This window comes from Geotrypetes seraphini, chromosome 9, assembly GCF_902459505.1.
Source record: "Geotrypetes seraphini chromosome 9, aGeoSer1.1, whole genome shotgun sequence".
NCBI lineage: Eukaryota > Metazoa > Chordata > Amphibia > Gymnophiona > Dermophiidae > Geotrypetes > Geotrypetes seraphini.
Genome location: NC_047092.1, coordinates 24,586,625 through 24,600,757, shown reverse-complemented (window position 1 = coordinate 24,600,757; position 14,133 = coordinate 24,586,625). Strand labels below are relative to the sequence as shown.

Below are 14,133 nucleotides of genomic sequence, written 5' to 3'. Positions count from 1 at the left end.
TCTTCAGTAGGGTTATTAGACATCTGAATTTACTCGGACATGCCCTCTTTTTAGAGGGCATGTCCGGACAGCTTTTCAAAACCCGGCACTTTGTCCAGGTTTTGAAAAGTAGATCGTGTCGGGACGGGCACCGTGCCCGTGCAGATGCAGTGCGGTGATATCACACACATGTGTGCAACATCATCATGCTCGAATGCCCTCATGACTGAGATGAGCAGATTCAGGGGGCAGGGCTAGGGGGCGAAGCTGGCGTGTGGCATGGGCATAACAGGGCGGGGATGGATGGAGTGGGCAGGCCTGGTAGCGGGTTTATGGGTCCGGATTTTACATACGTAAAATCTGGTAATCCTACTCTTCGGGGCACACCACTGTGCCGTGGCACACAGTTTGAGAGACATTGCTATATGCCATGCTTCAGATGCAGTCTAATAAGCGCCCCCCCTCCCCCCAGCTGAATCCTAGAGTAGAGGAGAAGCCTTAACGGTTAGTGCAACAGCCTGAGAAATCAGCAGAACTGGGTTCAATTTCCATTGCCGCTCCTTATGATTCTGGCAAGTCATTTATCCCTCCATGGCCCCAGGTACAAAATAAGTACCCATAGTATATATTTCATTTCATTCCGTCATTCAATTTTCTATACCATTCTTCAAGGGGAGCTCAGGACGGTTTACATAAATTTATTCAGGTACTCAAGCATTTTTTTCCCCGTCTGTCCTGGCAAACTCACCATCTATCTAATGTACCTGGTGCAATGGGGGGATTAAGTGACTTGCCCAGGGTCACAAGGAACAGTGAGGGTTTGAACCCAGAACCCCAGAATGATGAGGCTGCAGTTTTAACCACTGCACCACTCTAGAAATCAAAAAGTAGTAAAAGTGGGTCAAGTACAGGACAATCAAGTTATTATGACATCATTGATGAAGCTGGCTCTTAGGCATTGGTGGAATGAGGCATTATGATGTCACAATACCACTTCTGGCTATCAGAGGCTGAAACTTGTCACACTATTTATTTATTCAATTTTTTTTATACTGTTCTCCCTGGGGAGCTCAGAATGGTTTACATGAATTTATTCAGGTACGCAAGCATTTTTCCCTGTCGGGGTGCTGAGGCTGTAGCTTTAACCACTGCACTCACAGAAAGGTGGCATTCCAAGTCCAATCCCCTTTCCGTATGTTTTATTACACGACAGCAAATGCCCAGTCCTGGTGGCTGCCGCCCGGCTCGGTGTATTCAGGCCTTGTTTATTGTCCTCTACAATTCCCAAGCTTTTTCTTCTTGAACATCACCATAAAGTACTGTACTATTCTTGTTCTTGTCAACTTAAGCAACGTAGGAAAGAAATTACAATGTCATTATCATAAGCAGGAAAGTGCCATATGCCGTCCTATCTGCTACAAAATGGCAGGCAACCATGGCTGTGGGCAATCCCATTGAAATCAACAGGAGTTGCCTGCAGATGCGATAACCCATGCTGCTTGCAGCTGCCAGCCATTACTTATCAGGCAGCTCTATGCAATTTCATTCATTATGAGAGTGCAATATTTCTGCCTTAAAAGTTCTTAAAATCTGAGGAAGCGGTGGGAAGCTGTCTAATGCCTATTGTGGAGACAGCCTAATGGCTCAGGATACGGCATTGCTGCACGAGGGATTAATGCGTGTGAGTCATCTATCCCAGGGTCTGACAAAATGTTGGGTGCTCTGTGGGGGCAAAGTTGGCTCCCTCTATTGTGAAGCACCTCAGCGGTTTGAGAAGCTACACTAAGGGTAAGTGCTGGAGGAGATCTCACTACAATATTCCTGGCTGGTTTGTGAGCTTGAATAAGAATAGCCTTACTGGGTCAGACCAATCCAGGTGGCCAATCCAGGTCACTAGTACCTGGCCAAACCCCAAGGAGTAGCAATATTCCATGCAGAATCCCCAGAGAGTGGCAAGATTCTAGAATCCTAAAGAGTAGCAACATTCCATGCTACCGATCCAGGGCAAGCAGCGGCTTCCCCCGTGTCTTTCTCAATAGCAGACTATGGACTTTTCCTCCAGGAACTTGTCCAAACCTTTCTTAAAACCAGCTGGGTAAATTGTTTTAAATGGAATAGAGGCATACATTTAGCATATAAACGTAACTCAAGGAAGATTTTGTTCAGAAGACATAAGATATTATAGGCTCAAATACTGAGCAAAAAAAAAAAAATAAAATATATATATATATACTACTTCTCCACAGCAAGTGACTGGAAGCGGTGGTGTAGTAAGGGGGAGAACGAGGGGTGGGGGGTCTGCCCCGGGTGCCATGTTGGTGGGGTGTCGGCTCCCCTCCTCCCACTCCTCCCCTCACAATGCGCATGGACCCCCTTCCCTTCCCCTTTACCTCTAAGTCATTCACCGCCGCAAACAACAACTTTAACGTGATCCTTGCGCCCACGTCATCTCTCCTGCTGATGTCACTTCCGGGTGCCACACATATGAAGTGACGTAGGCGGGAAAGATGACGGGGGTCGTGACGAGCACATTGACGTTCTTGTTACTTGTGGCGGTGAACAACTAGAGGTGTGGGGAAAGGGAAGGGGGGCGCATATGGCAGGGGGGATCGGGGAGGGGGGGGAGGGTGATGCTCAAGCACCAAGGAGATAAGAGGAGAAGAGCCACCAAACTCCTTGTAAGTCAGCCCTGCCAAACCTGGACAGACTCACACAATTTTTTTAAAAACCCATCCCGAACATATGGTAACCCTTAGTAAAAGTACTCTTAAAAGACCTGATGGAAAGCTTTGGAGAGAGCAATTTTTGAGGTACTCATGGGGTTGAAAGCAGATTTTTAAAAAAGTTTCCTTATAAATGTTTGCAGGCTAGCCGTGCCACAGGCAGGCTTTTCTCTGCATATTTGGCGAATGGAAAAGTATGCAGCGAAGGGAGGGGAAAACAATTGCAGGGTTTTACGAAAATCCTGCATATACTTCCATCATTCTACCCCGACCCCAGTGCTGCCTCCATGGGTTAGGGTTCATTTTCGAGATAAACACGCGGAAATCCTCAGGCACTGCCTCTTTAACGATCAATGCAAAATGAGGTGTCAGGTCAAAAGCGCGCCAGGACAAAGGCGCGTGCAGACAATTGAGCGCAGCGCGGAGGTGCGCGCCGCAGAAAATTACTCTTTTTACGGCTCCAACGGGGGGGGCATGGGGGAACCCCTCCCACTTTACTTAATAGAGATCGCGCTGCGTTGTGGGTGGTGTGGGGGGTTGTAACCCCCCACATTTTACTGAAAACTTCACTTTTTCCCTGTTTTTAGGGAAAAAGTTAAGTTTACAGTAAAATGTGGAAGATTACAACCCCCCAAATCCCCCACAACGCCGGCGCGATCTCTATTCAGTAAACTGGGGGGGGGGCTCCTAAAAACTGTAATTTTCTTCGGTGCGCGCCTCCATCTTGCGCTCAGTTGTCAGCGCGCGCCTTTGTCTTTCGCCGAGTTGTCTATGAACCCAAAATGATGTTTCCTCATACAATGTATGTCAAAAATAGTATGGTTATGCAATGACTGTGTGTGTTATGCAAAAAATAAATAAATAAATAAAAAATGCATTTCCTAAATAGTGTGAGCTTGCTAATTGGGCAGGAAGTACTGAAGCAGGCAGTGCAAACACAATGCGGACCTGAGTAGGACATGTAGCAAAAAAACAGAAAAGGGAATTATTCTGCAATGCTGCAAGGCTTTGGGCAACAGCTTTCCATTCAACATGATCTGGTTTTGATAGCTGAAAGACAATCTGATTTCAAATTTTTTCCATTTGAGTTCTTAATGGGTACATTGAAATTCTGCAACCACTCGAGGTAAACCATCTAGCTAACACTGCGCAAAACAGAGCCTTCCTTGCAATAGCACAGCTGCACCTCACATTTATTTTCCTAAACCTGTGTGCCACAGCAGAGTGGTGTGCCCCGAATAGATTCCGGGTGTGTCATAAGAGATTCCAGAATTTTACTTTATTTTTTTATCCTAACTTGAGCAACCAAGGTTTTGTTCCCGTTTGGATCTTATCTTTGCAAACCTGGATTTTCAGGACTGACAGAAATTAAATTGAAAAAAAAAAGAGAACAACTGGATGATGAAATGCACGTTTGCTTGTCGACTATCGAGCCGCGTTTTGAGCTAATTTGCACTCAAAAACAAGCTCATCCATCGCATTGATTAGCAATTCTATTCTATCTACTTTAGTTTCACTGTTATTACTTTTACCCATACATATATCTTAAAGAACTTTAAATAAATAACTCTCGCATGAAATTTTTGGTTGGTTTTGCAATTTTATAATTTCCAGTTAGTTATAATGTGCTGCGAAAAACATTCACTCCGTTTCGTGTGCCAGAAATAAAAAAAAGTTTGAGAGACGCTGTTCTAATAGGACGATGCTGTTCTTGAAATAGAGGGCTCCTTTTACTAAGCTGTGCTAGCGGTTTTAGCGTGCACTTAGCGCGCGCTAGATGCCAATGCCGCCATTGAGCTGGTGTTAGTTTTTCCACGTAGCACGGGGGGCAGCGTGCACTAATCTGTGGCGCGCGCTATAAACGCTAGCCCAGAGTGTTCTTCCACACTTCCTCTTACATCTATGTTATGTTATTACAATTCATCTTTAAAAAAATAGACTGCACTTAACAAACGATTTTCAATTATAAGCTGATTCTGTTTTTAAGGTAAATCATTTAGGCAGTAAATTGGCGCCTCATTTTAGGCGTCACAAAGAGATGCACTTGGAGGCAAATTCTACAAGAAGCACCTAAAGTTAGGTGCCAAACGTACCCTCTTTTTATGAAGCCACCTTAGGCTTTTTTATTGCCAGCCTCAGCGGTAAAAGCTCCGGCACTCACAGACTTCCTATGTCCGGGTTTTGGAAAAGCTTCCTTCAAAATTGCGTCGGGAAGGGGCGTCCGTACATGCGCAGATGCCATGTGGTGACATCATGTTGCATGTGCGCATGTACGGATGCCCCTTCCCGACGCAAATTTTGAAGGAAGCTTTTCCAAAACCCGGACATAGGAAGTCTGTGAGTGTCGGAGCTTTTACCGCCGAGGCTGGCAATAAAAAAGCCTAAGGCGGCTTCATAAAAAGGGGGTAAGTTAGGCACACATGCATGCATGGATGCCGTCTGGGGGCGGGGCGGAACGGGGCATGCCACAGGCGAAATGGGACAGAATGGGGGGGGCGTGGCCATGGGTCCAGATTTTCCTTCGGGAAAATCTGGTAACTCTGTACAGTATATGCTGTAAATATGTTCAAAGTATTTGTCAAGCATCATTGTGCAGAACACTGCCGTTTGACTTTTACATAAGTCACACATATCGGATCACTATTCCTGTATGCCCATTGGCTTCCTACAATATAAGCGATTGGATTTAATTCAAACACTAGAACTAGTTTTTAGGCCACTTTGTATGACGCCCCAATTACTTTAACTTCTTAATCTTTGCATTCATTGAGTAATAAGCTTTTCTTTATTCCTCCACTCTTGCTGACACATCTGGATTCGAACTGGGAATCGGTCTTTTATATCCTGGTACCCTCTGCTTTGGAACTCACTTCCTTCAAATGGAGCCCACCTTAGCTCAGTTAACGGCTTCTCATAAGGCTTATATTTGTTCTCAAGCTTTTGGTGGAGGCTAGGCATTGGCTTGGCTGGAATGGAATTCGGGGCGAAACATAGTCTATGTCGGAGTGCCTACCCCCACCCGCGTAGATGAAGATGAGTATATTTTGATATATATTTAAAGTATTTATATTCGTATATACAAAAATTGAGTCTGTATGATCTCAAAAGCTTAGAGGCATACAGTATGGTACTTCTGAGGTCTGTTAGCCTGAACAACTATTAAATGTTTAAAGTTGGAAGACTCCTTTTAGTTATTTATTGCTTGTGGAATGGAATTAGCCATAGCCTCTGTTTCTTTATTTTTTCTTCTCTAATCCAATGCAATCTACTATTTTATGGTTATATTGTAAACCACCGTGATGTTTACTGAATGGAGGTTTATAAAAGCATTGCAATAAACCCAGACATAATAGTTGCGGATGAATAATTCCATGACCTTGGCTCCTTATGTACTCTGAAGCAACAAAAAGAGCAGATCCCAGATTAAATATTTCAAAGATTCTTCTTGGTGAAAGCCAAGAACCCGATGTCATCATTTTGCCCAATCAGGGCTGCCTCAGGGGTCTAAATACAAATGACAATGCCATCCCGCTCGGGCAGCACCAAACACAAGAGTTCTCTTGTTGCTCATTTTCACTTGCATAAGTTTAACCCTTTAATTGGCAGATGGTGAAACGGCTGGCTTTACGGAACTTGACGTTGAATGAGGAGCAACTGTGCCAAGTAACAGGCATTTGGAGATCCAGATCTCCCATAAGAGCCATAGCAAACACATGTTGCTTCTGAGCAACAATGCCAAATAAAAGGTTATGGTAATTCCTGTGCTTAAAGCGCTGTTCTACTCATGAACGTGCCTTTTAAGATTAATCTCCAAGTGAATATTCCCCTAGGATTGCAGCTTAGCTATATACTGACTTGAAAAGCTTTTTTTAAGTGCAGTTGTTTAGTTAATATGATGGCATTTAAAAAACTAAGAAGCTCTTTTATCAAGCAGGGTTAGGTGCTAAGGCGTGCCAACACAGCTTAAAATGGCATACCACAGGACATGCTCAGGCATCCTGTGGAAGCTGCCAAATGTGCATGTACTAAGGGCCTGATTCTGTATAGGACGCCCGGTCACAGCAACACAGACCCACCCCCGGGATTCCACAGCCCTAGCGCCTAAGCAGATTTTAAGAATCGCACACAGGCGTCCTATACAGAATCCGTGTCTGTCCATTACCCCACCTAACCACCCCGATTCTCTAACTGGCGTCCATGTCACAGGCGCCATTTAGAGAATCGCATTGCTGCCGCATTGATCTGGAAGGTGTTGCGGTCTATAAATGTATTTTAATGTAATGTAATGCTGAGCTGATCAGCAAGGGAATCTCCCTGCGGCAATCAGCTGAGCGGCAGTGGCAGGGAACTCCTGAACCCCCCCCCCCCCGCAAGTTTGCCAGCAGGAGGGATGCCCCACTCCCTCCTGCCAGAATCCCTGACCCCCCAACTGTCCATGGCAAGAGGAGTGCCCAATTCCTCCTGCCGCCACCCTTGAAAGCATCCCCCAGCCACCTAGTGATCCCCCCCCCATTCCAAGGCCAGTTCACCCACCTGGAGACCCTACCCAGCATCAACCCTAACAGAAAGACCTCCCCCCATTCCCTTCCATACCTTTTAAAATGAAGGTCCGGCAGGAGGGAGGCATACACCCTCTAGCTGGCAAGCCCACAACTGCAAAATAGTGGGCCCTCCCTGTTGTGGTGCATTCTAGGATATAATGGGGAGGAGCCTAAGGTCTTGATTAGCTCAGATGCCTAAGGCCCTTCCCATAGGGGGGCTTTAGGCATCTGGGCCAACTGGAGTCTTAGGCATCCTTCCCAGTACATTCTGGGATGCACTGGGAGTGGCCAAAGACAATGATTGGACAGATAGCAAAGGCCCCTCCCCCTGTCAGCCTATTTCATAGGTAGGGGAGGTTCCCTGGCCTCTCAGCTGATCACAGCAGGGAGCTTTCTTTGCGGCAATCAGCTCAGCAGCCGTGCCTATTTGAAATGTAGACCAGCCTACATTTCAGATGCCTAGTGCCTCTTAAGCTCGCCCAAGGCCACTTCCAGGCGCAATCATGCCCACATCCAGCCTCAGATGAGCTTAAGCATCCCTAGGTGCCTACCTGCGCCCACAACAGACGCCTATAGTGTAGGTAGCCTGCCTCGGGGGTTTTATTTTTAGAAAACGTGTCCCACGATTGGTTGGTTAGACAGCGGTAGGATGCCTACCGCTGCCTACAATTGGGGTGCCGTTTATAAATTTGCCCCTAATTGTGTGCCAATTTTTTTTTTTTTTTTAATGTGTATGTCAGGGGGCAGAGAGTGGGCATGTCTGTGCTACCCAATTAGTGAATCAAGGTTACCACATGCTAACTGGTTGGCACACAGATATTTATTTAAAATATTTATATCCCACACATCACAAAATCTATGCGGGTTGCAGAATATACATGCATAAATTAAAGCAAACATAGATAGAAAACGCTGATCTCCAAATACAACAAATTTGTTACAATAAATAAAAAACCAAAGCCCAAACCAAAGCTGTACAACAACTATCACAAATTCTTCTCAAGGTATTTTTCCAAAAGCCTCTCTCAAAAGAAAAGTTTTCAATATCTTACGAACCTTTATCACCTACAAAATGGATGACAGAAAGGGCACATGTGGTAATTTGACAAAATGGTCGTGTGCTAATGGTAACAGAGAGATACAGTATACATGTAATTTATAATATTCTACATATTAGAGAGTTGCTTGGGGACAGAAATTTCACCTATCCCTGCTCGTCTCCACTGGAATGTAACCCTAAGGCCTATAGTCTACTAACGGCATCATAGCAGCAAAGCTGTTTAAAAGCCATTTTAAAATTGTTAAAATAAAAACCATGTAGGCACCTAGAGGCACCTACATGGCATTTATGGTGGCACCTAAGGATGCCTAAGGTCAAAGTAGGTGTGGCTAACACTGGAAATGACCGTAGGCATCCTTAGGCACAGCCATAGATTTGATTCATGTCAAACATAGGTGACAAAAATGTAGGCTTTGAAATGCCTGGCCTATATTTCCGGCACCTATGTTTGAGGTAGCCATGATTCTACAAATGGCGCCATTGAGTGATTCAATCCGAAAAAAGGAAAATTGTTCAAAAATACTGAACTCACAAAGGACAAACGTACAATTTCCTGGACGCTGTATGGATTGTCCGCAAATCAGAACTAAGCTGCGATAGCGGTTTTAGGGCGCGCTTAGCGCTTTCAGAATTGCCCCGCGCGCTAGACGCCAACGCCAACATTGAGCTGGCGTTAGTTCTAGCCACGTAGCGCGGGTGTAGCGCGCGCTAAAATTTTGTGCGCGCTAAAAACGCTATCGCAGCTTAGCAAAAGGAACCCTAAGTGAGCATTATAAAAAGCAAATTAAGGCCGATGCGTGGATATTTGAGGAGGCACAGCCCCTGAAGAAACTGTAAAGTGAAACAGTTGGGCAGCCGTCTACGTGCTCTTCTTTTACAAATTATATTAAGAATTACTAATATTAATTTTTTGCATATGCTTAAAAAAAAAAAAAAAAAAAAAAGACCGATGATGAACACGTCACCCCTGTACGGGCATGATAAATTATTGAAATAGTGCCTCGGGTGTTTGAGGTCTTGCAGTGAAACTTATTAGATTCTTTATAAGTGTGTTCTTTGTGAGTTCAGCCGTTGAGTGATTGACATGTGAACAGAACAGCGGCCGTCTTTTAGGCGGCCGCCAATATCGACACTGTTTGTAGAATCTGGCCCTAAGATCCTTTCCATTCCCACCCATCCTCACAATTCTCTATATTGCACATATGTGAGTCCCACCCATGTATACACCTAACTGTAACATACACACTGTATAAGATATGTGCACATTCACAGAATAGCACTTAGGCGTAATTTTGCCATTTACACACATTTACGTGAATATATACTACTATGCTAAACATTTACATGTGTAATCCATGTGTAACTATTATTACTGCTGACTTGTACAGAACTACCCCCCATAGTGCAGCTAAAAATTCATGGACTGGAGACTACTGCTGCCCGATTCAGGGAAAAAAATTTTGATGCTGCCAGTTGGGGGTTGTTTTCAATCACTCTAGGGATAGACAGGTTTCCCTGGAGTCCTGCAGAGCTTGCCTGCCCCTCACTATTGAAAATGTGATAATGAAACAGCGCCTTCTGCTGGCAGGACTGTAGGTGGAGGACTCCCCTTCAGCTTAAAGGGAACAGTGCGTGGTGAACAGTATGACGGTCTTGAGGCTACAGTACTCACCAGGTGTTACTGCAACACTATTTCCATTCAGCACCGGTCTTTCCTCCTCCTCGTCTTCTGGAGGATCAATGCCTGCCTTCTCCATATTGCTCACAGACTTGTTTCGTTTTCGTTTCCCGTCAGGAATTGGAGTGGTACCTGCAAATATCTGGTCTGTCACGTTTAGTAATAAAGGAGGTTCTGCTGGAGGCTTCGGTGTTCCGTAGTAGTTCTCTTTAAATAAAAAGAAAAGAATTATATTAACATCTATTTCATTTTTCTTGTATCTCATGTTTAAACTAAACACCGACCTCTCTAACAACTGGATTGAAAGTTATGTGATTTTACTATTATATAAGGGTAAATCAAAAAGTAAAGGCAAAATACATTTAATTGCTTTAATAGAAGTTAACTGTGAGCATTTGAACATATCACTTTTCCACATAGTCCCCACGCAAGACGACGCATTTGTTGTAAGGTTCAACTAGCTTCTGCATTCCTGCATAGAAGAAGTCTTTCAGCGGCTCCTGAAGCCAAGTGAGCACCGCTTCATTTACTTCATCATGCTTTGTCTTTTGCTCTCCCGGTCGCAGTGATGCACCCATGTCTCATCGCCAGTGGCAATTCTCTTCAGAATACTCAGATCTTCTTTATACCATCTCAGGAACTGGGTCTCGACCTCCACACGCTGTTGCTTGTGCAGATCAGTAAGCTGTTTGGGAACCCGTCTTGCATAGACGTTCCTGTTATCTCAAGTCATCATGCATTATGGAAAATGCAGATCCATAGCTGGTTTCCAAATTTGCAGCCAATTGAGACACCGTTTATCTGTTGGTCTTCTCTAATCAAGGCATCCGTCCTGTCAATATTCTCTTGTGTGCGTGATCTTGACGGGCAGCCAGAATGACCTTCGTCAGTTACAACTGTTCTCCCCACTCTTAAACCTTTCATTGATTCATGGTGCCTATGGCCATACTGAGTCAATATCCGATGGTGAATTGCCACAGGTTTCACTCCCTCTGCCCCTTAGAAAGCGTGCTACTGCATGTCCAAAGTCCTTCGATGGTGCAATCTTGCAATGGAGCATCCATGTTTCTGACCTTGTGGCAGCCACATGAGAGTTGCACTGTGTGTGGACGAACTATCCAATAGGCAATGTACAAGTCCATATGTTGCATTTCGCTAGCTCTGTTCCGGTTATCATATACAGTAAAACCTTGGTTTGCGAGCATAATTTGTTTGTTCCAGAAGCATGCTTGTAATCCAAAACACTCGTATATCAAAGCGAATTTCCCCATAGGAAATAATGGAAACTCAGACGATTCATTCCACAACCCAAAAACTTTTTTTTTTTTTGATTATTTATTTATTCATTTTCAAGATTACATTAAGTGTTAAAATATATTCAATCACATAAATAATGAATACATCACTTAGAAATAATCATTGGCACATCTCACATATTCTTATACCCACCCCAATCCCTCCCTCCCCTTCATATATTTAATTATCATAAAAACATGTGATAATAAAATACCCCCCTCCCTACACTTTAAATTAACAATTAATATAAGGGAATCAGTTTTTAAATTATTCTTTACAATATTTCATTAATGGTTTCCACACATCCTGAAACTTTTTAAGATAACCCCGCTGTACTGCAATAAACCTTTCCATTTTATATATATGGCATAAAGAGTTCCACCAGAAATTGTAGTTTAATCTCTTCCAATCTTTCCAGTTAAATGTGATTTGTTGAATGGCAACTCCAGTCATTATTAGTAATAATTTGTTATTATTTGCCGAAATCTGACTTTTGGTTCTCATTTCCATACCAAATATTACAGTATCATAAGTCAATGCCACTGGGTTTTCTAATAAATTATTAATTTGGTCCCAAATTGATTTCCAAAAATTCATAATGTATGGGCAATGAAACAATAAATGATCTAAAGTTCCTACTTCTAAATGACAATGCCAGCATCTATTAGACAAAGAACTATCTAGTTTTTGTAATCTAACAGGGGTCCACAACGCTCTATGCAACAGAAAAAACCAAGTTTGTTTCATAGATGCTGAAACCGTACATTTCATCCTCCAAGACCAAATTCGTGGCCATTGAGATGCAGTAATTTCATGCTTAATCTCAATGCTCCACAACCCAAAAACTTTAATACAAAATACTATACGTACTTGTATTGCAAGACCTCGTCATTTAAAACAGTCACCACATTCCTGCAGAGTCAGAGAGACAAGAACCATCGGCTCAGGTGTGATAATGTGACGCATGTACTGTATACTGTATGTACTCGTATTGCAAGACTTTGTTGGTTTAGAACATTCTCTACACTCCCGCAGTGTCAGAGAGAGAAGAACCATCAGCTCAGTTGTGATGATATGACACGTGTATACTGTATGTACTCGTATTGCATGACTGCTTGTTTAGAACAGTCAGTACACTCTTGCAGTGTCAGAGAGAGAAGAAACATCGGCTCAGTAGTGATGTGTGTATTCTGTATGTGCTTGTATTGCAAGGCATCGCTTGTATATCAAATTAAAATTTAATCAAATGTTTTGCTTGTCTTGCAAAACACTTGCAAACCAAGTTACTTGCAATCCAAGGTTTTACTGTAATTTAACAATTACATTTTGATTCACCCTCGTTTGTGTTCCCAGCAGGTCCACATACAGTTACCACACAGAAAAGATCTTTACTGTGCCTCAACAGGGTAATTCTATAAAAGAATACCTAGATATAGACGTTTAGGAAAGCACTTACTTGAAAGCCTATTTAATAAAGAAAAACAGACGTTTCCTTATAGAGTATTAGCACAAGCCAAATTACGTGCACTTATTTTGCAGTTAAGAACTGAGCAGTTATGCACTGAGGCAGCTGTGTGCGTACTTCATAGAAGACCGCTGAGTGCTCTGCCAGCGCTTACACAGCTAAGTGTGCATGCCCTGAGTAACTCTTGATAAGATATTTGCACAGCTGATTTGGGATTTCCTTTTATTCCATGTGCCCCTTTGTTATATTGTTTTATCTCAGTGGTCTCAAACTCAAACCCTTTGCGGGGCCACATTGTGAATTTGTAGGTACTTGGAGGGCCACAGAAAAAATAGTTAATGCCTTATTAAAGAAATGACAATTTTGCATGAGATAAAACTCTTTATAGTTTATAAAACTTTCCTTTAACAGTTAAAAGGAAAGATATATAAACTATAAAGAGTTTTACCTCATGCAAAATTGTCATTTCTTTAATAAGACATTAACTATTTTTTCTGCGGACCTCCAAGTACTCAATTTTTTTCTGCAGCACTCACATTTAAAATTCAATATCTTTTCTTTCTCAAAAATGGCACATTTCAATCACTAAATTGAAAATAAAATCATTTTCCTACCTTTGTTTGGTAATTTCATCAGTCTGGTTGCATTTTATTCTTCTGACTGTGCATCCAATACTTCTTCCCTTCTTTCAGCCTCCTGTATGCTTCCTCTCCTCCAGACCTCATTCCCTCTCCCAACTTTTTCTTTCTTTCTCCGTCTGTCTTTCTCTGATTCCGTGCCCCATTTTTTGCTTTGTTTCTGGCTCCCTGTCCCCACCCCACCTTCTTTCTTTCTTTCTTCCTGCCCTCCCGCATGCCACCGCCGCCGCAGAATAGGCTGCTGCTGCTGCCGCTATCGGGAACAGGCCATCTTCCTGCTTCTCTTCTGCAGGGGGCCGACCAACTCTCGCTGCCCGATGTCAATTCTAACGTCGGAAAGGATGTTCCGGGCAACCAGGCAGTGATTGGCTAGCCAGAACGTCCTCTCGACGTCAGAATTGACGTCGGGCCGCCAGAGTTAGTCGGCCCTGCAAGGAAGAGAACAGTGGACCGCCCCCCCCCCCTTGGTACGCCACTGGAGCAGCAGCAGCGTGTCTGGCCGGTTCGTTCGTTCAAAGCCGCGGGTGGCGGCTCCTTGCGAGATCCGCGCCTGCGTCTGAAGCCTCTCTGATGTTGTGACATCAGAGAGGCTTCCGATGCAGGAGTGGATAGCACAAGGAGCCGCCAACCCGCGGCTTTGAGCGAACGAGCTGGCTGCTGTTCCAAAAGGAAGAGAATGATGGCCTCCAGACCGCGGGCCGCAAATAAAACCTGGAGAGCCACATGCGGCCCGTGTGTTTGAGACCGCTGTTT

At 43.8% G+C, this 14,133-nt stretch overlaps 1 protein-coding gene across 6 annotated transcripts in view; it reads right to left on the bottom strand.

The window, feature by feature from the left end:
* The window catches only part of MAGI2 (membrane associated guanylate kinase, WW and PDZ domain containing 2), a 1,098,994-nt gene that overhangs the window by 493,012 nt on the left and 591,849 nt on the right, over positions 1 to 14,133 (bottom strand). For all 6 annotated transcript variants that reach the window (XM_033957935.1, XM_033957936.1, XM_033957930.1 and 3 more), the window contains exon 4: positions 9,976 to 10,188. In XM_033957935.1, the coding sequence (XP_033813826.1) occupies positions 9,976 to 10,188 (213 nt within the window). The remainder of the gene's footprint in view (positions 1 to 9,975; positions 10,189 to 14,133) is intronic.